Below are 24,081 nucleotides of genomic sequence, written 5' to 3'. Positions count from 1 at the left end.
TGAGGGGAAAATACATTAGCATTCTGTCTCCTAGGTAACCAGGTGAATGGCTTTTAGTCACATCCACATCTACCTGACTGTTCTGTATGCTAGCTGGCATGTGGGCTTGAATCAGCATCTCTATCAGGCATCCTCCAAATTACAAAGAAAGAAGCAAAACAATATCCTGACCTTTTGTTGTGTGACCACCTCAGGTGTGGCCTATGGCTTTTGAGCCTGGCTATACCATATAGAAATATGGGCCTACAGAGAAACACTGTGCTGTAGAGGAAATGCATCTGGTTAGCATCCATAGCCAAGCAGAGTCAGTGGGAAGAGAAACTTAGTGGATCCTTCTCTATCATTGCATTATCTTGTCCCTGCTTCCAATAGAATTTAGTAATGAATGTATTTTCATTATATCAGTCAATGTGATACAAGATATAGTTGCATTATTCGTCACTATTCATTCGTGCCAAGTTCTGAACAATGGCACGTTGTGCCCTCTCCTATCTGAAAAGTCTTCTGTTTGATCTTCTTGTGGGAATCCTACTTCTCTACAATCTAAGCAAGCAATTTACTTGATATTTCTGCTTACTCCTTCTGTCATAGCAGTGCTTGACTAGACTACCCAACCACAGGTTAATGAAGACTCTCCATGGCCAAGGATGCCTATAACTCACCACTGAATTTATGGTAGCTAAATCTAGATAAGATACGTAACAGGTGACCGTGTATGTCAGTGGAATCCAACTGGTTCAAAGGAACATTTTCACCAGACATTGACCAAACCCTGTACCTTTAATAATAATCCTAAATGCTATTTATGCAGTACTCTCCTTAGTGTACTTTACTCTGATTTCTTCTCTCAAACTGGTAGGTACATATTATTATCATCTCCATTCCACAGACTATGAGTCTGCAGGTCTTATGTGCTCATAGTTTGATCACGTAAACTTAAATGGTGGTTCCTGTGATTTCAACTCTGAACCGAAGACAATGAACTAAGTCTCCCATCAGACAATGTGTCCCTTGTTCCTGATGTGAAGTGTGTGTATATTAACTCTTTTATGGAGTCACCTTAATTTCTAGTTCTGTCTATGGATACTCATATTTCATGACTTAAGCCATCTTCTTCCCACACAGATTTCCTTCTCCCTTAGTATAATCAGTTTAAGTTGCTGGATTGGCTTCAGGAGAAAGTATTCAAAGGACAAATATGTATGGCAAGATGGTTCAGCTCTAACCTTCATGTGAGTGTCTCTTGGCAAATTCAGATTTTCAATTCCAGTGAGTTTCCTCTGTAGAAATTGGAAAGATTTTGTAATTAATAATGTTGTGAATTAGACTTACATCATCACCAGCAGCTAACAGATGCAGCACTTTCCACTGTCACTATGAGATGCACAACATACATAGAAACATGCACACCCTTTGAAAGGTACCTCTAGACATCACAGTATGCGCTCTCTCTCTCTCTCTCTCTCTCTCTCTCTCTCTCTCTCTCTCTCTCTCTCTCTCTCTCTCTCTCTCTCCATCTTGTTCATTCTCCCTGTCTTCCTGTCTGTTTGTCTACTTCTATCTCCCTCTAATCTCCACACTCTCCCAATAAACCTCTGTTGGCTTGGAGCTGATCTCTTATTGGCATACCTTGGCCCCCCAACTGGCCAAAGGAAAAACTTTTACCACCATGTTCTAACAAATAGTTTCTCAAATATCTCAAAAATCTAATTTTGGCATAAACAAAACCATGCGTTATCTCTCATGTTATACTGGTTAGTTTTATGGTGTTCCTTGCAAATATATGTGTGAGTGTGCTCAACTTCAGATTAAACAAATGTGCGTGGGACTATATATACCAAGTGTTTATAATGAAAGTCCTTGTGTGTGTGTTTTCCTGAGATAGAACCAAAGACAATATAAATGGCCATCAAAGATTCAACCACAGAGCTATATGAAGAACAGTGAAATTCTTTATTAAAAGAAGGCACACATGATCTGGAGTGATGGCTCAGTGGTTAAGAACACTTGTTACACATACAGAGGACCTGGGTTCAGTTTCCAGCACCCACATTGGCACTAACAACCTGCTATAATTCCAGTTCTAAATGATTTGATGCCCTCTTCTGACCACTATGAGCACTGCTCATGCATGATAAACAGATATATATGCAGACAAAACACCCCTACACATAAAACAAAATTAAATCTAAAAAAGTCTGGGCGGTGGTGGCACATGCTTTTAATCACAGCACATGGGAGGCAAAGGCAGGCAGATCTCTGAGTCTGATACCAGCCCAGTCTACAGAACGAGTTCCAGGACAACCAGGGCTACACAGAAAAATCCTACCTTGAAAAGCCAAAAATAAGTAAATAAATAAATCGAAAAAGAGAGAGTGTACAGTGCTTCTGATGTGTTAATGAGTGGTATGAAACTCCAGGACAAAAGTGTGCCTTGGCTAAGCTTAGTGAGGATAAGAGACATCTGTACATATCATCTAGAGTCCAACTTTCCTCAGAGCACATTTGGAGAAATGCTAACTCTCTAATGCTATAAATCTTAGCAGCTGCCCAGAAGAAAATAGAGAGGAGAAATGCCAAGTCATTTAAGCTGGTATGGAGGTTAGACACGCAGTGAGAAGGGAGGTTTCAGAGAAATTGTATGGAAGCCCAAAATATAGGGGAACCCAAAACATTAATTAAAGTAGGCTTATAAAAGGAATAGAAAGAACCAATGCAATATTCTTTTGCCTGCTTTTTAAAAATATTGTTCACCTCAGCTTATGGGACAGAGAACACAAGAGTGTTTTTCCCATGGACATTTCACAATGGTATATGGCATTGATGTTTTTTCTCTAGACCATCATCTTTATGCCAAAGAAGAGTGGGTAATGCTCACCTGGGGCCCTCATTGTCAGAAGGACAATTTTAAAGGCCTTGGCTTCTTATCCTTCTACTTGAGTGCAGGAACTGATACCTGTACAATGTTTTCACAGTAACTGAGAGGATTAATACACACATCCCTGTGACTGTGTGTATCTAAGGACATCTGGGTAGTGCTTTAAGGGCAATTGTGCTGACATGTATTTAAGTCAGAGGTTGGCTATGTGTAAAGCCACAGACTTGCTGCCCTTCCTTTCCTCTCTCTTTCCCAGGCTAGGCAGCCTCTTTGATGTGAGGTCTCATTCTCATATCCACTGGACTCATTTTCAAGGAAGTCTCCAGGCAAGAACTCTTGTTGTGTCTTTGTCCTTTCTGGACTCTGCTCCACAAAGAAGAATGTGAAATGGGTCTGGCGAGGGAGTAGACTGTGAGCTTCTATTATATAAAGGATTTAATATATTAGAATAAATAACAAAGTTTAAAGAAATGGAAAAGATAGAGAGTATGGCTCCAAAGTAATGTTGCTTACTAAGCACTTTTTCGTATCACACCCAAAGTGGTGGTTGGGTGCATGAAGAAAAGCACTGCTAAACCAAATGACTGTTTAGAGAAGAAATCCCCGAGAGAATCCAGCTGAGGTGATGCCCTGGCATCCATGTGCCAGCAGTTACAGTGCTCTGTAAGAAAGAACCTGTCATCTCTAACCTTGATTAGAAACTTTCCATGCCCATCAGGCAAAGCCCCTGGGCTTCTGTCCTGGGGGACACAAACAAAGATGAACCAAGTTCAGTTGTTTTCACTGGCTTTAAACAGCCAAAGGGAACATCTTGTAGACTGCCAAACTTTGCTGCCATAACATTCCCCAAGAAACCAATTCCAAGTTTTACCAGGGCTCACAGCAGAGGGATTTTTAGTGGCACCTGGGGACTCATTAAAAGTTGACAGACAATTCCAGTCTCCACTTCATTTGCACAAATTACAGAGCCTCTGAAGACCAGCCACAGAGATGCAGGCAACTGAGGCTGATGCATACACAGCTTCAGGCTAAGATGGAGAAACCATGCTACCCACACCAGAGCAATGATGGTCCCCCAGGTGGATTTTCTGCCTAGTTTTCAGCCTAAACTTGAAAGTCTATTTAGCAAGCAAGACCTACAGTTAAGTACTGGAGGTGGCCCTTTGTTTCCCCAGGACACAAAAGTTACAGAGTCAACTGTTACAGACAGTACTCTGACACTCTGCCTTGCAGAGAATGGCCTCATGAGTAACCCTTGCTCCTGGCACTCAGGGATGTCCTGTGGGGCTCTGACACCTCTTCTTCTACTGTAGTGTTCAACACATTATCATGTGAATAACTCATTCAGCCATGTCCCCTATCCCACTAAACTCACAACCCCAAAAGGACAGGGACATAGTGAGCTCCTCAAAGATGTGTTCTCTCTGCCTCAGTAGATACTGTGCTCAGTAACTATTTGGGGGGAAAAAGCAAAAGACTAGAGACACATACCACTAGTGTTGACTGAGGTTTCTGTCCCGCCGGGTCCTACAGCCATTGAGTCCCAAGGAAATACACAGAGGTTTACATTAATTATAAACTGATTGGCCTATTAGCTCAAGCTTCTTATTAACTCTTATAACTTATATTAGCCCATAATTCTTGTCTGTTAGCCATGTGACTTGGTTACTTTTTTGGCCAGGCATTCACATCTCCCTTGCTTTGTGTCTGGCTTCCTCTATGTCTGGGTGACAACTGCAGACTGATTCTTTCTCTTCCCAGAATTCTCCTGTTCTCGTTGCCTCGCCTCTACTTCCTGCCTGGCTACTGGCCAATCAGCATTTTATTAAAATAATATTGTCCCACAGCACACTAGGAGAGTGCTTCTCTAGCAGGTACAAGGCTCCAAGTTTAATTCCCAGAATGGCAAAACAGCACGTAACAAAACAAAGCAAAACAAAAACCCACAAAGTGAGCTAGCCAGAAGACTCAGGAAGTAAAGCATTTGCTGCCTAATGACATGGGTTCTGTCATCTTAGTTCAATCCCAGGTAACCACATGTGGAAGGAGAAACCCTAACATTGTAAACTGCCCTCTGACCATCACACACATGTGCCATGGTCACCTACACACATACACACATGCATGCACATACTTACAAAATAAGTAAGAATGTACTACCATTAAACACACACACACACGCACAAGCACACACCAGGCAGTGGGGGTACACACCTTTATTCCCAACACTTGGGAGGAAAAGACAGGCTTATCTCTGTGAGTTCAAGGCCAGCTTTGTCAACAGAGCTAGTTTTAGGACAGCCAGAGCTACACAGAGAAACCCTGTCTGAAAATACTAAAACAAACAAACAAACAAACAAACAAAAAGAGCTAACAGGGCTTGGAAGATGGCACGATGCCTAAAAGCACAAACTGCTCATAACTCCAGCTCCAGGGGCATCCAAACCCCTGAATTCCACACATAGTGACACATGCACATACACATAATTAAAAAAAAAAATCTTGTTAAAAAAAACAGCAAGCAAATTACTGTCACTTAACCTTGGCTGCTGGACACTACACTGTGAATTACAAACCCCCTATAAACCGCAGATTACTCTTCTTTAATCTTTCTTGAGATGCACTTTTCAGGTGTGGGTGGCATCATTTTAATCCTCCTGTCCTGTGCATCACCATATCATCACCTTCATTGTCCCACAGATAGATGATTATGGGCTGGGGCTGCTGGCAGGATTGGTGAAAGTCCTTCCTATGTGAAACCTTGTCTATCTTCTTAAGCACTGTAAGCCACTGCACACCCTGCGACCTGAGCTGCCTGTCCTAATGACCTGTTCTCTGTCCTTGGATGAGAATTTACCTTCTGTTCTCAGGTCATTTGTATATTTGGGTCCCTCTGGTTGGTGAACCCTTTGCTCTCTTCCTGCCTGTATTAATTATTTTCCTCATTACTAGGCAGAACACCCAAACAAAGCAACTTGAGGGGGGAGGGGACAATTTTTGAATCACATTTTGAAGCGAATTCTCTCATAGTTGGGGAGGCACGAAGGTTGAAGATTGAAGTGGCTGATCACATTACATTCAAGGTCAAGAATCATGGTGGTGGCCTGTGCTGAGCTCTCTTTCTCATTTGTTTGCAATCTAGGACCCTAGCCACCCACATTTAGGATGGAGCTTCCCACTTCAGCTAAACAAATCAAAATAATCCTTAACTGACAGGCCCAGAGATTTATAATCTTGGTGATTCTAAATCCTATCAAGATGATAAAATTAACCATCATCCCACCACAGGAACAGAACACCTCAAATAAAATACTGTTGTAATCTGCTGGCCTGGCCCGTCACCTGGGTATCCTGTTCCCTTAAGAGACAAACCATGCCCACTCCCAATCTCCCCCCATCTTCCCCACTGAGGCAAACTGATCTTCCACCACCTCCTCCTCAGCATACTCTCTCTGTCTGCCCTTCTGGAGAGGCAACTTCTGACTCTCTCTCTCTTCTCCCTTTCCCTCCCCTCCCACTCCACAGCCCACTAAATAGACTCAGTACCCAAGCTCTCCCTGCATGGCATATCTGTCTCTCAACTGCCACGGCCTCCCACCTGCAAGGGGACTTGCTAAGGCCTCAGGTTACACGCCATTGGCCTTTGTAGGACTGGGCTCATGTCTCACCCGCATCATAAATGATAACAAATACCACTCAGCCTGCCATGGTCTCTGAGAAACATGCCTTCCTACCCTTATAACCAGCAGACTCCCCTCCACACATTCCTTGACTCTTGTCTAAAATTCTAGCACTTATCACCTCTCTTCTCTCTGCATTGGTCCCTAGGAGCAGGTGACCTGTCTGCTCTGCACTCTGCACTTTTCCCATCTCCCAGATCAGCAATGGACTCAGATATTCACGACATAACTGTTGACTGCATGGTGACTGGAGCTGAGCCTCCTCTTAGAGATTGTCTAGCACATAGCATTGATATGCCAGCCTGGTTGTCTTATCACAAACTGCTACTTCACCTATCTCCATCTCTATCCACTCCTTATCAAGAAGCAGATCACATATAAGGTTTCCTGCCTCTGCTTGTAGTGAGGCTGTTGCTTCTATTAGGAAGCAGAAAACTGCAAAGCAAGACATTGAGCAAGGTCTCTTCCACAGCCTGGTGCAACCACCTTCTTGTTTTAGCTGAAGACTGCATACTTAAATTTCTTTTTTCAACATTTATTTAATTATTTGTATGTGAGAGAGATCATGTATCTTCTTGACTGGTGTGAGCATGTATCTGCTTGACTGGTTTATATGGTGATAAGGATTAAATCTATGGCCTTGGGCATAATTAGCAAACCATTCTACCAATTAAGATACCAGCCCAGTACCTATATGTAATTTTTGAGATATCATCTCAGTGTGTCCTAGACTGCCCTGGAACTCAAGATCCTACTGTCTCAGCCCTCTCCCCTCTCCCCAAGTACTATGATCACAGGCTTGAACCACCAGGCCCCATTATTCTTTACTCATGAAATACCTACAACATGCTAGTGATAAAAAACAATTGGGACTCAACACCATGTTTGAACATTTCCAAACAAGGGAGAGCAATGTCATTCAGATATTTCATGATAAATGCAATAAACACTTGATGTTCTGGGTAGATTATGAGCATTTTTTTCTTCTCTAAAACTTCTCCAGCTAAAAAAGACACATGTTTGTAACCAGATTGAAGAGACAAGAGAATCTGTCTCACAGTCCCCAACCCAAGGCCAGAAAAATGGGCTATGACCCTATTTGCAGCACTGAGCACAGGCTCTGTGCACAGCAGAGATGTATGCCTGCCATAAGAGAACTAGAACTTCTGTTACTTGGGCATTCTCGATGTCAGAACAATAGGCAACAAGCAGAATGAAGCCACAAGACTGTTATGCAAAGTAATTTAGTCTGTTTACTGTTGTTTCTCCCATGGAGACAAACTGATTCACACACTGTAGGTACTTAGTGACCTGAAATATGTGACCTTAAATAGAGAACAAATTCCTCAGCTCAAATAATGTTTGATATCTGGATGGAGAGAGGAGCTAATTCTAAGAAACTACATACACTGTGCCATATTCCTCACACCAATGTGTTTCATTAAAAATTTCTGGGCTAAGGAGATGGTTCCATTGGTAAAGGTACTTGCCACCAACAAACTGACAACTTCGGTTGGATCCCAGAAACCCACATAGAGAACAAGAGAAGTGACTCCTGCAAGTTGTCATCTAATACACAGGTTAGGGGTGGGGAGTATGGGGGAGAAAAAGGGGAAAGAGAGGGTGAGAGAGAACACATAAAGAAGCACAATTTTAAAAATTAAAAAGAAAGCCGGGCAGTAGTGGCTTACACCTTTAATCTTAACACTCGGGGTCAGAGGCAAGTGGGTGTCTCTGAGTTCAAGGCTAGCCTGGTCTATAAAGGGAATTTCAGAACAGTCAGCACTACACAGAGAAACCCTGTCACAAAAAACAACAACAAAAACAAAAAATTAAAACAGAATAATTTAAGTTTATTTACCAAAGAGAAAACAAAGCCCAGGCACACTAACTCACAGCACTGCCATAAAGCAGGACTGAAATATGCACCTGTACCAAGACTTAATTACTCCACATTATGCTATGCTCACCATTTACGGTGAGCACAGGTCCTTGTTGGAGTATTTCTGAGCAACCAAAAGCAACCTTAGAACCTCTTTCTCTAAGTCATTTCTTGGCCAATTCTCTCTCCCTTCCTGTGGGCTAGGGTTGTAACAAACAAGTGTTTCATGAGAGCATATACAGGGACCCAGACCAATTCCTCAAAATTTTGAGTTTCCTGCCCAACCAGGAGGCTAGAGGTGAGAAGAAAATGTTGGCTGGATTCTAGTACCAGGTTGGCATTGACTCAGACTCTTCCTGTCCTCTACCTCCAACACACAAGTCCCCCTCCCCACCAGCCCAGGAGCAATGGTTCTAAGGCATCTCCCAATCCTTCACAATCTGTTCTGGGTTCATTTCCCAGGCTCCCCTCTCTTCCTGTCTTAGGGTTTCTATTGCTGTGAAGAGATACCATAGCTGTGGCTATACAATCTTATAAAGGAAAAATATTTATTGAGTGGCATACAGTTTCAGAGGTTTAGTCCATTATTATTACAGTGGGACACAGCAGCATGCAAGTAAATATGGTGTTGGAGAAGGAGCTGAGAGTTCTGTATTTTTAATGGCAGACAACAGGAAGTGAACTGTACTAGATATAGCTTGAGCATAGGCGACCACAGAGCCTGTGCCCACAGTGACATACTTTCTTCAACAAGGCCACACCTACTCCAACAAGGCCACACCTCCTTAAAGTGCCACTCCTTATGGGCTTATGGGGCCAATTACATTCAAACTATCACATTCCCCACCCTCAATCTCAGAACTGTTGATGTTTTTGCTGGGTCCTCTGCCTGTAATACCCTCTCTGGACCTGTGTCCTCACTATCTCTTGCTCACCCTTCAAGATATAGCACAAAATTCATACTGCCATTCATCCTCCTGACTGAGGAGTGAGACTCAATGCCATCATTACCCTATTCATTATTTTCTTTAGTGTGGTCAGCATTCGCTGTATGCAGAGACTACTAAAGTATTGGGAACACAGCCTGAGTCCCCTCAGGAGGCAACAGTTTAGTGGGAGATAATCCCATTGGTGTAGAAGTTCCTTTTGTTTGTGTGTTGCTTTCATTGGTTAATGAATAAAGAAACTGTCTTGGCCTTTCTTATGGGGCAGAACTTAGGTAGGCAGAGAAGACAGAACTGAATGCTGGGAGGAAGAAAGCAGAGTCATGAGAGAACTGCCATGGAGCCACTAGAACCAGATGTGCTGAATCTTTCCTGGTAAGCCACTATAATGTGGTGATACATAGATTAGTACAAATGGGTTAAATCAAGATGTGAGAGTTAGCCAATAAGAGGCTAGAGATATGGGCAAGGCAGTGATTTAATTAATACAATTTCTGTGTGGTTCTTTCGGGCATAAGCTAACCGGGCAGCCGGGATGAACAAGCCGGCCCTCTCCAAACAATATCTCATGACCAGGTACAGTTTGGCAGCAGACTCCATGGAATACTAGGAATTAAGGAAGCAGTTGACAAGCCAGGGTGTTGAAATCATGGATGGAAGGTTTCCTGCAACAGGGGACATGCAATCTGAAGAGACGGATGGGAACAAGGCATTAAGGATGCACAGGAACCTGAGAGAGAGAATAGAGCACAAAGAAGTGAAACATCTGTCTCATCTCAGTTTAGTCTAGAAACTAAAGAAGGGAAGGATTTGAAAAGTGAGAGAGGGAACCAAAAGCAGAAATCAAAGAAGCCAACAAGGGCAAGGCTCCACAGAGCCCTATAGAGTGTAGTGAGGCAGCTGGGTGTAAGGGAACCACAGCTGACTCTAAGCAGAGAGACAGCGGTCTGGTTTGTTTAGCTACATGTCTCTGGCATTGTATGTGGGGTGGACTGAAGGAATGAGAACGGAACCAGAAATCCCTAGAAGGGGGCCCAATGGGTCACATTGGGTCTTCTAGAATTTTAAGAACCTCAGACAATGATCCCACTTGTAAAAGTAGGTATTAAAGTTGTAATTGGTTAAGACGTTGAGATGAAACTTCTCTTGGGTTCAGAGTGTGACTCTGAATGGAAAAGACAGAAACAGAGAACAATATGACTTGAAGACAGAAACAGATGTTGGGGTGAGGTGTCAAAAAACCAAGGAACAGCTCCAACAGCCCCATGCACTACTGGAGTAAAAGAAAACCAGAAAAGAATTGTGGAACACATTCTTTCTCAGAAGCCTCCAGAGAGAAGGCAGCACCCCCCCCCTCTCCATTTTGGACTTTTGGACTATGGAATATGAAGAATAAATTTTGGCTGTTTTAAAACATCCAGTCTGCGGTTATATCAATTGTATTATTTTTGTTGTTGTCCCTGGTTTTTTGTTTGTTTGTTTTGTTTTGTTTGTTAGACAAGGCTTCTCTGTGTAATAGCCCTGACTATCCGGAAAATCACTCTGTAGACCAGGCTGGCTATGCCAATTGTAAAACAACAACACTAGTACAGGAACTGATGCAGCCTTCTAGGTAGGGTGCTTTTGCACCAGACTAGAGGTCTTGGGGATGAAGACACAGAGAACAAGCAGGTGGAGTTGGTTGCTGAGCTCTATCCCAGTTCTTGAACCAGGATATCCAGGAGCATCTGGAAAGTCCACCCCAAGCCTTGGTGTCAGAAGAACTGAGACTGACCTGTTTCTTCCATTGTCCCCAGTCCACCCTTCCTGGCTGCCTGGTTCCTGAACAACCTTGGCACAGCCGCTGAGATTGTGTCCTGGTCCCAGCACTCTGCTCCTGACAGGCCAAGCCAGGCATAGGCCAACTCTGACTCCTTTCCTAGACATACCTAGTCCAGAAACCTGGACTTTAGGACCGGTAGACTCACACCTGACCCCAGACCTGAAACTGTCCAGATCTAGAAGTTATTTGGAAGATGTGAGTAGCATATGCACACTGTTAGAGGGGACTGATGGAGGTGAGCTGGAAATAGAGGAAACAGACAGACTTCTCTTGAAAGTGGAACTGTTTAATTAGAGCCACTGATGGACCAGTCTCTCCTAGGGAGTAGAAACTGGTCATGTAGCACAGAGGGTTGGGGTTTTATAGGGCAGAAAAAGGGACTTTGGGGGTGAAAGATTCCAGCTGTAGGTTACTTCCTGTGCAGTCTCAAAGTGGTTGAGACTTCTCAAAGAGCTATGTAAAACCTCTTATTAGAAGATTCTGGAAGCTTAACACAGCCAACAGGTGTCATCGGGCAACTTTCTGTTCGGAGTTTCTCTGTCCACCTATGGTGTGAAGTCAAACCTTACACTATCCTTTTGAGAAAGTCAAGGACCCTAGCGATGGAAGGGAGGGGGAGGAAAGAGCTAGTCTTTTAAATTATTTATTTCTTCTAATTTTTAAATTTATACTTCATGGTGTGTGTGTGTGTGTGAGTGTGTGTGTGTGTGTGTGTGTGTGTGTGTGCAAGTACACACAGACATAGGTTGGTACCATGGCACATCTATGGTTGTCTGAGTACAGCTTGGCTAAATCGATAAACCCCTTCCAGGTTGTGGGGCGTACAGACCAAACTCAGGGCTTCAGGGTTGGCCCAAAGAACCTGGTTCTCTCTCTCTCTCTCTCTCTCTCTCTCTCTCTCTCTCTCTCTCTCTCTCTCTCTCTCTCTCTTTCTCCTCCTTCCCTCTCCCTCTCCCTCTTCCTCTTCTTCTTTTACACACAGCATTTAACCATCAATTAACATTTGTTTAGAACTTAGTGCTATGAACTAGGTCTCAGTTTAGAAACTGTATTTTCTTTAAAACAGTTTTGAAATGTATTCTTTTACAACTTCGCACACACATATCCCATTTATCCACATTCCTTTCTCCTGTCCCCTTCCAACTCACTCCGAACTCTTTTTTCCAAACACATCCTCCTCCTACTTTCAAGTTTTTTACTGTTTTAAAATAACCCACTGAGTGCAATTAGGATTCTTGCATGTGAATGGGTATAGGGTTACTCTCTAGGGAAAAGAGACTTCCCATTCCAAGCCCCTCCCTTTCCCCTTTCTTCTGTGGTCCAAACCACCCACCTGCTTCATCACTCTGTCCGCAAGGTAATTGTCTTCTTTGTGGGGTCTGACCTGGGCACCAAGGGTCTTCACAGGTGGTTCCAGGACTGCTTGAGCAGCTGCGATCTGCTCATAGTGAAGCCTGGCACCAAGAAGGCTCTAGAGGCCTAAGATTATCTCCAGGGTACCTAGAGAAGCTCAGAGCACATCCTGCCCGGTGATCTCTAAAGAGCATTTTGCCAGGAATATCTGAAGAGTACAAGGATAAAGCCAGGGCTCAGCCTTCAGCCTGCCCATCCCCTTATAAAACTCACAGAGTGAGCTGGGCGAGGGGGTGTCCAGCATCTCTTCTGCTACCCCTCAAAGCTGCTCCTGCTGTCGCCAGTCAGTGTGTGACTTCCAGGTTGCCTTCCTGGAAGAGCTAGAGCATAAGGGTTGCCGGTTGGGGAAACATGAGGATGGTTGAGTGTGACCCTTGGACCCAGTATGAAACAGAGATCAACATACAAGTGTGACTTTCTATTCCAGGATCCCGCACCCTGGACAACCTTGGGCTTTTCGGCACGGATGGTAGCGTAACTCTTGTACTAGAGGACTTTAAGCTACCAACCTCTGTGTTGCGTGGGCGTGCCTATGTGCAGCACCTAGTGCTTAGGAAGGGAGGGGCTGGTACTGGGCAGGTGTGCATGTATCTTGGTGGGTGAGACCTTGCTGTTTGTGTAAGAGCTCGGCTTTTTATGTAGCTCATGTGCACGCTAATCTTGATAACGTTCTAAGTTTGCTAACACAGTCTACAGGCCAGTTTGTGGGAAGTGGGTGAGGGGGTGTGGGCAAGGGTGCTGCGCTCCCACTCCCAAGGCTGCACAGCTCTAAAGAGTGCTTTCTGGGAGTCCTCCCACCGCGACCACCTTCCGAGGCTGTGTCCTGGGGCTGAGCTCTTTTTCTGTCTAATTCCTCCTCTCTATCTCTCTTATTCTCTCTCCTATTTTTGCCTCCATGTCTTTCATTCTCCACTTCTCTATTCTCTTCTTCACTTTTTTTCTATCTCTAGTTCTCTTGTCCTCTCTAGCTCTCTGGTTCTCTCCCATTCCTCTCTTCAAAAGCCCTCTCATGTCCCCAACTCCCCGGACTCTCACTATGTAGTCCAGGAAGGACTGGAATTTCCTATCCTCCTGCCTTCACCCTCCCATGCCCAGTGCTGAGATTTCAGGTATATGTCACTACCTCCAGATTCCCACTTTGCTTTTTTTTAAAAGTGAGGTGAAAGCCACAATGTACAGTTCACCTGTCTGAATGCATCAGCACTGAGGTATATACCGCACTCACTGTGTTAGGCAACCATTATCTCCATCCGATTTTAAAACCTTTGCATCACCTCTGAGGTACCAGTAGCAGTCACTCCCCCTTTCTGTCCCTCTGTCCCTGAAGCCCTGGGATCTGCTTTCCACCTCTGTGCACTACCTATGAAGGACATTTCCTAGGGACAGAGTCAGAACTCACATGGCCTCTTTTCTGTGTTCTTTTACTTAACATCAGACTTTCCACCTTGGTCATGTTGTTCTATTCTTTTGAGTCATTCATTTAGTATAGAATGAAACATTTAATATTAATAAAATAATTAAACATTTTAATTAGCATTCACAATGATATGTAACTATGGCATTTATTATTTCCAAGACTTTATTTTACTAATACGAAAGAAAATGTCATATTCAAGACAAAGAAAACCATAAAACAACAGAAATTCTAAAAATTAAATTCTGACAGACTAAAACCCATTAGCAAGTACTGCCCATTCTACTTTATCCCCATTTCCTGGCACTAATCTGCCTGTGGACTTACCTAGTGAGATCATTCAAAACAAAAAAAAAGCACACACTATGTGCTCCTCCCTGCCTGGTTCTTTCACACAGTACCCCATTTTCTAGGGTCCTCACACTGCTGCAGGATCTGTACTGTATTCCATCACTGAATGACATTGTTCAGATGGTCCCCCTTTTTAAAACCATTCACCTTTTGCTTCAACTTGCAATTTAAAGTAACTGTGCTTTGCATCAAGACAAAGAACCAGCAGTGGAAGCAGAGAATAAGGATCCTGTTAGGACACAGAGGAGGAGAGCTGCACCCCACCCCCTGAAAACTGGGGCAGATGTGACAGATGCCACTGGGGACAGAGAAGAAAGAATCACTGTTCTGCATCAAGCAGGTTGGTGATGGGAAGATCCTGGTAGGGATCAAGAGAGAGAGGAGAGGCAAAGACTAGCTTGGCTGTCAGTGTGCAATGGGCATCTGTGAGAGCGATCAGGAGTTCCAGGTCTGCTTGGACTAGATGCCAAATTCCAGATCTATATGGTGAGAATCAGTCCCCCAAAACATAATGTAACAGAAGTCACGGACAAAGAGGAAAGAGCACTGGCAAAAAGCCAGAGGCAGAAGGCTCAGCTAGTCAGAGGATGCAGCTCCATGGAGCTGCTGTCACGCCACACCACAGCTCAGTACTTAGAGCTCATCAATTCAGTTACACAACCCACAACATCATTCTCACAGATTGTTGCTCATTGCTCCATGTCTCAGAGATGGGAGCAGTCAGTCCTGTGTTATGCAACTAGTGAGCTGTTGTGACTAAGCATAACCTGCACCCCTCTTCCACTCTCAGTGAAAGGGCGACTTCCCAGCAAAGCTGCCAGTCAGACAGATCTGCTCCTTAGTCCTTGAAGGATTTGGATGTGTGAAAATAGGGAGAAGAGTGGAGAGCTTGATATGAGTGAAAGCAGAAAAGTGTTGAGGGGATAGGGAGTGTGGGGCTGCTAACAGTAACACCAGCAGTCATGTAAAATAATAATCATTCATACAGTTTATTAAATTCCCAGTGTGCCAGGATCTACACTGATCACTTAAGATGTTATTTAAACCTCAACACATTATTTATTTTGTTTTACAAAGTCTTGTTATGTAGCCCAGGTTACCCTTGAACTTATGAGTTTACTGCCTCTACTTTCCAAGTTCTGAAAGTATAGTCATGTACAATGAGTAACATATCCTCTTAACTGATCACTTGAATGGGTATACGACTTTCTCCAGGAAACCTGCCCTGACAGCACTCGGGGATGACATGCTTCTAAACATGTGTTTTAATTCCTGCTCTATCAGGTGCAACCAAGATGCTAGGATCAAACTATACCACAGTGTCTGAATTCATCTTCATTGGCTTCTCCAACTTCCCACAGCAGCTCATGCCTGTCTTCTTTGTGGTGATCCTACTAATGTACCTCTTCACACTGCTGGGAAATCTGCTCATCATGGCCACCATCTGGAGTGAACGGAGTCTCCACACGCCCATGTACCTCTTTTTGTGTATTCTCTCCATCTCTGAGATCCTCTATACTTTGTCCTTCATCCCACGCATGCTGGTTGACTTGCTTTCCACCCATCATTCCATCACCTTCCTGGCCTGTGCCAACCAGATGTTCTTCGCCTTTATGTTTGGCTTCACCCACTCTTTGCTGCTCACCATCATGGGCTATGACCGCTATGTGGCAATCTGTCACCCACTGCGCTACAATGTGCTCATGAGCCCTCGGGGCTGTGCCTGCTTGGTGGCTGGGTCCTGGGCTGGAGGCTCAGCTATTGGGCTGATAGTGACAACCTCCGTTTTCCACCTCCCCTTCTGTGGACCCAATCAGATTCAACATTTCTTATGTCATGTGCCCCCTATGTTAAAGCTGGCCTGTGGAAGTAATGTGCCAGTTGTAGCTCTGGGTGTAGGTGTGGTGTGCATCACATACCTCCTGGGATGCTTTCTTCTCATCCTCCTCTCCTATGGCCTCATTGTGGCTGCCATCCTGAAGATAGCATCAGCAGAGGGTCGGCACAAAGCCTTCTCCACCTGTGCATCCCACCTCACGGTGGTCATTGTGCACTATGGCTTTGCCTCTGTCATCTACCTCAAGCCCAAAGGCCCCCACTCTGAGGAAGGTGATACTCTCATGGCCACCACCTACACGGTCCTCACCCCCTTCCTCAGCCCCATCATCTTCAGTCTCAGGAACAAGGAGCTAAAGAATGCCATGAAGAAGGCCTTCCTCAGGAAATTATGTTCCTCAAACAACTGAGTGGTCTGTACGGAATAATTGGTAGGTGTGGATCATCACTTTACCCATGCCCAGTAAAAGTATAGAGCTTCTCTTTGGTTTATGAGTTCTCATTAAGTGTTTACTGGGATGTAAAATGTCTGTTGGGATATAGTTCATGTACTATGTAGTTTACTCATCAGAGTGCACATTTCACCTGTTTTAGTATGTTTGGAACTAGGCAACCATCAACACAATTAGTTTGAGGAAGATGTTCATCACTTAAAAAGAAAACCAGGATGGAGAGATTGCCCAGTGGTAACAAAGTTGAGTTCCCACTGTCAAATGACCCACAACTGCCTGGTACTCCAGATTCTTGTGGCCTCCCTAGGCACTGGCATATATTCATATAGACACACATGCATATATAGAAATATAAATAAAAATAAAATAAATATTTTAAAAGAAAGACAATTATACTGTTAACAGTTGTTCCCCAGTTCTTTTTCTATGTGTATGTTTATTTGTTTTGTTGTGCACATATTTGTGTGTGGATGTACACGCACATTCACGAGTGCCTGTGAGAGACATGGGTAAAATGGTATCTAACCCAGCATGGTAGTGCACACCTTTAATCCCAGCACTGGGGAGGCAGAGGCAGATGAACTCTGTGAGTTCAAGGCCAACCTGGTCTACAAAGCGAGTTCCATGACAGCCAGAGCGGTTACACAGAGAAAGCCTGTCTTGAAGCCCCTCCCCACCAAAGAGCCCAAACCCAAACCCAAAACAAAACAAAACAAAAAAACCAGATATCTATCTCAATCTGACTTCACCTTAAACAACAACAGCAACAAAAAAAATTGTTATTGTTTTTGAGACAGAATCTTTCTGTTATGTTCCTTGTTGTCCTGGAACCCACTCTGTAGACAAGGCTGGTCTCAAATTCATAGAGATCCATCTGCCTCTACATCCCAAGTGCTGTGATTAAAAACATGCGCCACCATGCCTAGCTTAAACCAAAATTTTAACTTAAATTTTTGTGTGTGTGCCCATCTATAAACCGTGGCACAAGTTATGCGAATCTACTCTCTCCTCTTACTTTTTGGGTTCTAGGGATCAAACTCAGGTCATTAGGCTTAGAAGACCTTTCTATTACTTGCTCAGACTTTTTTTTTTGCCACTTTCATTTTATTTTTAGAGATGGGAATGGCTCTTTTGTGGAGTGTAGAGATTATCTAATGAACTAGGCTCTCTGCTAGTTTCCTGAGGTCTGTAGGCCTCTGCCCACCCACAGCTCTAGGGTAACAACAGAGTATCAATGCACCCAGTTTTTATTTTATTTTATTTTTTTTTATTTATTTATTTTTACATAAGTGCTTGTACAATAAGGACTTTACTGGCTGGTTCATTTCTCAAGATCCCCATTTTTTCCCTCCATTTTCTGTTTCTTGAAACTCTCTCATCTTCCAGTTGTGCATACCAACAACCCACTCTCTATACAAATTTCTTAGGTATTTCACACATGAGAGGCCATAAGAGGAATCAGTCTTTCCCACCTACTTATTCCCCATAATACTATTTCAAGGTTCTCCTTGGTCAGTTCTTTTTCCGTGTTGCATTGCTATAGTATATTTTAATCATCCATTAATGATTGATGAGCATTTCAGCATTTCTAATTGTTGCTGATTTGGTTAATGTTGCTGTATGTGGCCATATGCAAGTTTGGTTTTTTTGTTGTTTTTGTTTTTTCAGAATGCTTTTCTTTTTCTTGAAGTTGGATTGCGTCAAACTCTATGTCTAATGGTTTAGGAACTCCCAGATTATTTCCAGTGTCTGCACCACTCTACATTTATACCAGCAAAGGCAGGGGCTTTGGTTGCTCCAGGTTGCTGGTGGGGGTAGATACACGGGCAGGGCAGGTAACCTGTCAGTTTTTGTAACTGTGGCTGCAAGAGGAGGTTGAGAACTTGGAGGATGTGTGTAGCCTGATCTACCAAACAGCAGTCAATCTCTCTCCCCCTCCCTCCTCTTTTCCTCACTCTCCCTCCCCTCCTATCTCCCCACCTAATGTGAGGTAAGAGTCTGTCACAATTTTTTTTCCTCCACTGTGGGCTCAGAATCCAAAAACCAAAGACTATGAATTGAAACCTTTGGAACCAATCAATAATTAATGTCTCCTCCTTTTAATTTGTTCTGCTGGGAATTTTGTCACAGTTAGCACCCTGCCCTTTGTGGACAAAGCAGAATTTCCCTTAAATCTTAAAAGGCCTTTGTAACCCTGTGGGGTACCTAGATAACAAGATGCAAACTCAACACTCTTTCAGTTGGCTGAGAACAAAGCAGTCCATTAACTGAATAGTATCAACAGACCACTTCTACTTCTTTTTATTTCCTTTTGGGAACATGCCTTTAATTCCAGCAGGCAGAGGCAGAGGAATCTCTGTGAGTTTAAGGCCTGGTATACTTATGGAATTCCAGGCCAGTTAGAACTACACATTAAGACACACATACAAACACACACACACACACACACACACACACATGCACAGGCACACACATGTGCGATCTTTCTCTCCTTCTTGGTGCCATGCAATAGGCACAAGCAGGTTGACAACAGGCATTTCATATAGACTATTTATTAACTTATTAAGTTTGCTGCCTCACACTGTTGGGTTTGTCCTTTCCCACAGAAACCTTAGAGAAGGGAAGCGTTCCTTTGTCTGGTGGGACTGAAGTCTCTTTGAAAGCTTGCTGTGCCTGTCATCAACCTTAATATAGCCCAAGGATAACTATCTATCATCTATGTATCTACTATCTATTATCTATCTATGTATCTATTTATCAATATGTCATCTATGTATATATCTATCATCTATTTATTTATGTATCTATCATCTACTTATGTATTATCTATCATCTATCTATCTATCTATCTATCTATCATCTATCTATCATCTATCTATCTTTTAGAGATGGAAAAGCAAGGAAAGAGGCCTGGAACAAGATAAATAGGCATTTCCTACCTCTAACTCCCCAACCCCTTCTCCCAACTGTGACATAACCTACTTCCTTCAGCCATCCCCACCTCTTAAGGTTTCCAGAACCTCCCTGAACATCAGGCTTCATTTCATGAGCTTTTCTAGGAAGGATATTTTATATCCACATCTTTCTTTAGAAAGAAAAATGGAAGGAGACATACTTCATTGAGTATTTTTTTTTGGCGACTTTGCATTGTGTCTGAGACACTGATTAAGTGGTTACAGCCTCCATCAACTACCAAGGTCTCTATGGTCTACTGGAATCCACATGGCTTGATCTGTAAGGTCACGGTGCCTGGATCCTCACATTTTTCTTGGGAAAAGTCATTAACCAATAACCAATAGAAAAAAGTCATTAACCAAAGCTGGGGAGGACATGTATCTCATCTTTCTTTCTTGCCTCTAGTTGAAACAACTGTGAGGTGTGACCTTCAGGGTTTTTAGGAGTCCTGGACGGGCCAGGCCAAAGTTCTTGTCTAAATATTGTTAGATGGGGACTGATGGAATCTAAGGGAAGACAGCATCTGCAGAAGCACAATTGTTTCTTTAATCAGAACAACCAAAGGAAATCAGTATTTCTGCCAGAGTAGGGACTGTGCCCAAGAAGTGGGCACTTCGAAGTTTTATAGAATGGGATGGAAGATTTCACCTGCAGATCAGCTCCCCTGCTGTCTCAAAGTGGTGATATCAGCAGGGGGTCATTAGTTGATCACCTTACCAGAAGCTTCCACAGCTGTTCTATTAGAAGCCAAGTTTCCTGTTCTGAATTTCTCAGTCCACCTGAGGTGTCAAGGATCTTGCCTAATATGACCCTTTGTTTTTCCTCTGCTATAGTTTGAATCTGAACCATTTCCTACAGGCCCTTCCATGCTTTGAATGGTTGACCCCCTGCTAGTGGTTTTATTTTAGAAGGTTCCAGAAACATTGAGAGGCAGGACCTAGCTGAAAGAAGTAGGTCACTGAGGGTATGCTATCTCTACCTTCTTTCTATGCTACCTATGCTGTTTTCTACTTCCCAGTGCATACATGACATGGCCAGCCTCTTCCACACACTCCTCCCATCATGAACTAAGCTGGTCTGCCATTCCCTCCTTACATTATTCTTGCCACCACAGGGCAAGGTCTCCTAGTACCACCTTCTCTCTTATTCTCTCCTCATTGCTTTTCTCTTCTTCTCTTCCCTTTACTTTTATTTTCGCCTCTCCTTTATTCTTTTCTCCTCTCCCATCTCTGGTTTTTCTGCTGAGATTGGGTCTCATTATTTGAGACAGATATCAAACTTTCATTGCTGCCCATTTTAGCCACCAAAGTTCCAGGATTATAGGAATATACCATCAAATTGTCTCCTTTATTTATTGTTCTCCATCACTTCACTACCAAGTTTGTTTCCTGGGAATACATCTTAATGAACCCTCACCTCAGGTCAGTCTTGACTCATAAGAACCATGGGGATTCATAGTTAGAACACTTTGTTTATTTATCCCAGATATTTCTCCTGTTGTACATGGATGTTTCTTTCCTGCCCACCAGTTCCCAAATAACTGACAGGGAGACTTAATTAATTACAAATGTTCATCCAAGAGCTCAGACTTATTACTAGCTAACTCTTACATTTTAAATCAACCCATATTTCTTATCTATGCTTTGCTACATGGCTGGGTACCTTTTCTCAGAACAGCACACTCATCCTGCTTCTGTCTGTGTCCCCTCGATACTCCTCTGACTCCACCCTTCTTCCCACCATTCTCTGGTTCTTCTTCAACCTTATCCTGTCCAGCTATTTGCCCATCAGCTTCTTTACTAAACCAATCACAGTGACATTCACACAGTGTAAAGGAATACTCCAGGAGATCAGAAGTACTAAGATTGTCTTCAAAGTGACATTCAAACTTTGTAAAGTCTTAGGAGAGTTCAGATTTCCTGGTCACTCATTATGTTATTTTTTCAAATGAGAGAATTAATCTTATGAAACTAAATGCTTCGAAGTCTGTTTTGCTGCCCGAATCTTTTTAGTTTTCTCTCTGTATGTCTATCTGTCTCTCACTCAATCCCTCTCCCATTTTTCTCCCCTCCCTCTGTCTGTCTCTCTCCCTCACTCTCATTTTTGGAAGAACTTGGTCTTGTCCATACTAGAAAAGCCATCTCTGTTTGAGATACATCCCCAATTCTTATGCTGATTCTTTTTTTTTCTCTTTTTTTTTTATTGATAAAAGGAGAATTAAAAAAAAAAACAAATTTCCACCTCCTCCCAGCCTCCCATTTCCCTCCCACTCCTCCCACTCTTCTCCCCCTCCTCCCACTCTTCTCCCCCTCCTCCCACCCCTCTCCCCTTCCTACCACTCCTCTCCCCCTCCCTTTCCAGTCCAAAGAGCAGTCAGGGTTCCCTGCCCTGTGGTAAGTCCTAGGTCCTCCCCCCTCTATCCAGGTCTAGGAGGTGAACATCAGACTGGCTAGGCTCCCACCAAGCCAGCACATCGCGTAGGATCAAAACCCCGTGCCATTGTCCTTGGCGTCTCATCAGCCCTCATTGTTCGCCATGTTCAGAAAGTCCAGTTTTATCCCATGCTTTTTCGGTAACAGTCCAGCTGGCCTTGGTAAGCTCCCAGTAGATCACCTCCACTGTCTCAGTGGGTGGGTGCACCCCTCGTGGTCCCGACTTCTTTGCCCATGTTCTCCCTCCTTCTGCTCCTCATTGGGACCTTGGGAGCTCAGGCCATTGCTCCAGTGTAGGTCTCTGTCTCTATCTCCATCCATCACCAGATGAAGGTTCTATGATGATAAGCAAGATATTCGTCAGTATTGCTCTAGGATAGGGTCATTTCAGGTTCCCTATCCTCAGCTGCCCAAGGAACTAACTGGGGACCTCAGCTTGGGCACCTGGGAGCCCCTCTACGGTCAAGTCTATTGCCCACCCTAAAGTGGCTCCCTTAACTAAGAATTGTGGTTCCGTGCTCCCCTATCCAACCTTCCTTTATCCCGATCCTCCTGTTTCCCCAAGTCCCCCCCTCCTTCCCTTCTACCTTTTCTCTCCCCATCTCCCCTTACCCCCATCCCACCCCACCCCAAGATCCCAATTTTCTCCCCGGCAATTTTGTTTACTTCCCATAGCAAAGAGGATAACTATATGTTTTTCCTTGGGTTCACCTTCTTACTTAGCTTCTTTAGGTTCACCTATTGTAGACTCCGTGACCCCTATTTATGGCTAGAAACCAATTATGAGTGAGTACATCCAATGTTCATCTTTTTGGGTCTGGGATACCTCACTCAGGATAGTGTTTTCTATTTCCATCCATTTGTATGCAAAATTCGAGAAGTCATTGTTTTTTACCGCAGCGTAGTACTCTAGTGTGTATATATTCGATACTTTCTTCACCCACTCTTCTATTGAAGGGCATCTAGGTTGTTTCCAGGTTCTGGCTATTACAAATAATACTGCTATGAACATAGTTGAACAAATGCTTTTGTCATATGATAGAGCATCCCTTGGGTATATTCCCAAGAGTGGTATTGCTGGGTCCAGGGGTAGGTTGATCACGAATTTCCTGAGAAACCGAAACACTGACTTCCACAGTGGTTGCACAAGATTGCATTCCCACCAGCAATGGATGAGGGTACCCCGTCCTCCACAGCCTCTCCAGCAAAGGCTATCCTTGGTGTTTTTGACTTTAGCCATTCTGACAGGTTTAAGATGATATCTCAAAGTTGTTTTGATTTGCATTTCCCTGATTGCTAAGAAAGTTGAGCACGACCTTAAGTGTCTTTTGGCCATTTGAACTTCTTCTGTTGAGAATTCTCTGTTCAGTTCAGTGCCCCCATTTTTTAATTGGGTTAATTAGCATTTTAAAGTCTAGTTTCTTGAGTTCTCTATATATTTTAGAGATCAGACCTTTGTCTTTTGCGAGGTTGGTGAAGATATTCTCCAAGTCAGTAGGTTGCCTTTGTGTCTAAGTGACAGTGTCCTTTGCTTTACAGAAGCTTCTCAGTTTAAGTAGGTCCCATTTATTCAATGTTGCCCTTAATGTCTGTGCTTCTGGGGTTATACCTAAGAAGCAATCACCTGTGCCCATCTGTTGTAAGGTATTTCCCACTTTCTCTTCTATCAGGTTCAGTGTTTTCGGGCTGATATTGAGGTCTTTAATCCATTTGGACTTGAGTTTTGTACACGGTGATAGATATGGGTCTATTTTCATTCTTCTACAGGTTGACATCCAGTTGTGCCAGCACCATTTGTTGAAGATGCTTTCTTTCTTCCATTGTATACTTTTAGCTCCTTTATCGAAAATGAGGTGTTCATAGGTTTGTGGGATACAATCCGGGTCTTCTATACGATTCCATTGGTCAACTTCTCTGTTTTTATGCCAGTACCATCCTGTTTTCATTACTGTAGCTCTGTAATAGAGTTTGAAGTCAGGGATGGTAATGCCTCCAGAAGATCCTTTATTGTATAGGATTGTT

The 24,081-nt window shown here is 43.4% G+C and overlaps 1 protein-coding gene across 1 annotated transcript; it reads left to right on the top strand.

The window, feature by feature from the left end:
* Positions 1-15,679: 15,679 nt before the first annotated feature.
* Positions 15,680-16,630, top strand: LOC142855658 (olfactory receptor 10H2-like). The gene has a single exon (XM_075982115.1). The coding sequence runs from the start codon at positions 15,680-15,682 to the stop codon at positions 16,628-16,630; it is 951 nt and encodes a 316-aa protein (XP_075838230.1).
* The last annotated feature ends 7,451 nt before the right edge of the window (positions 16,631-24,081 follow it).

The sequence above is a fragment of the Microtus pennsylvanicus genome, chromosome 8, assembly GCF_037038515.1.
Source record: "Microtus pennsylvanicus isolate mMicPen1 chromosome 8, mMicPen1.hap1, whole genome shotgun sequence".
Lineage (NCBI taxonomy): Eukaryota > Metazoa > Chordata > Mammalia > Rodentia > Cricetidae > Microtus > Microtus pennsylvanicus.
Note: the sequence above shows the minus strand (reverse complement) of the source record. Positions and strands in the feature narration are given on the sequence as shown.

What these genes read in the sequence shown, in the direction of transcription:
- LOC142855658 (XM_075982115.1), top strand. Translation starts at nt 15,680, where the DNA reads ATGCTAGGATCAAACTATACCACAGTGTCTGAATTCATCTTCATTGGC.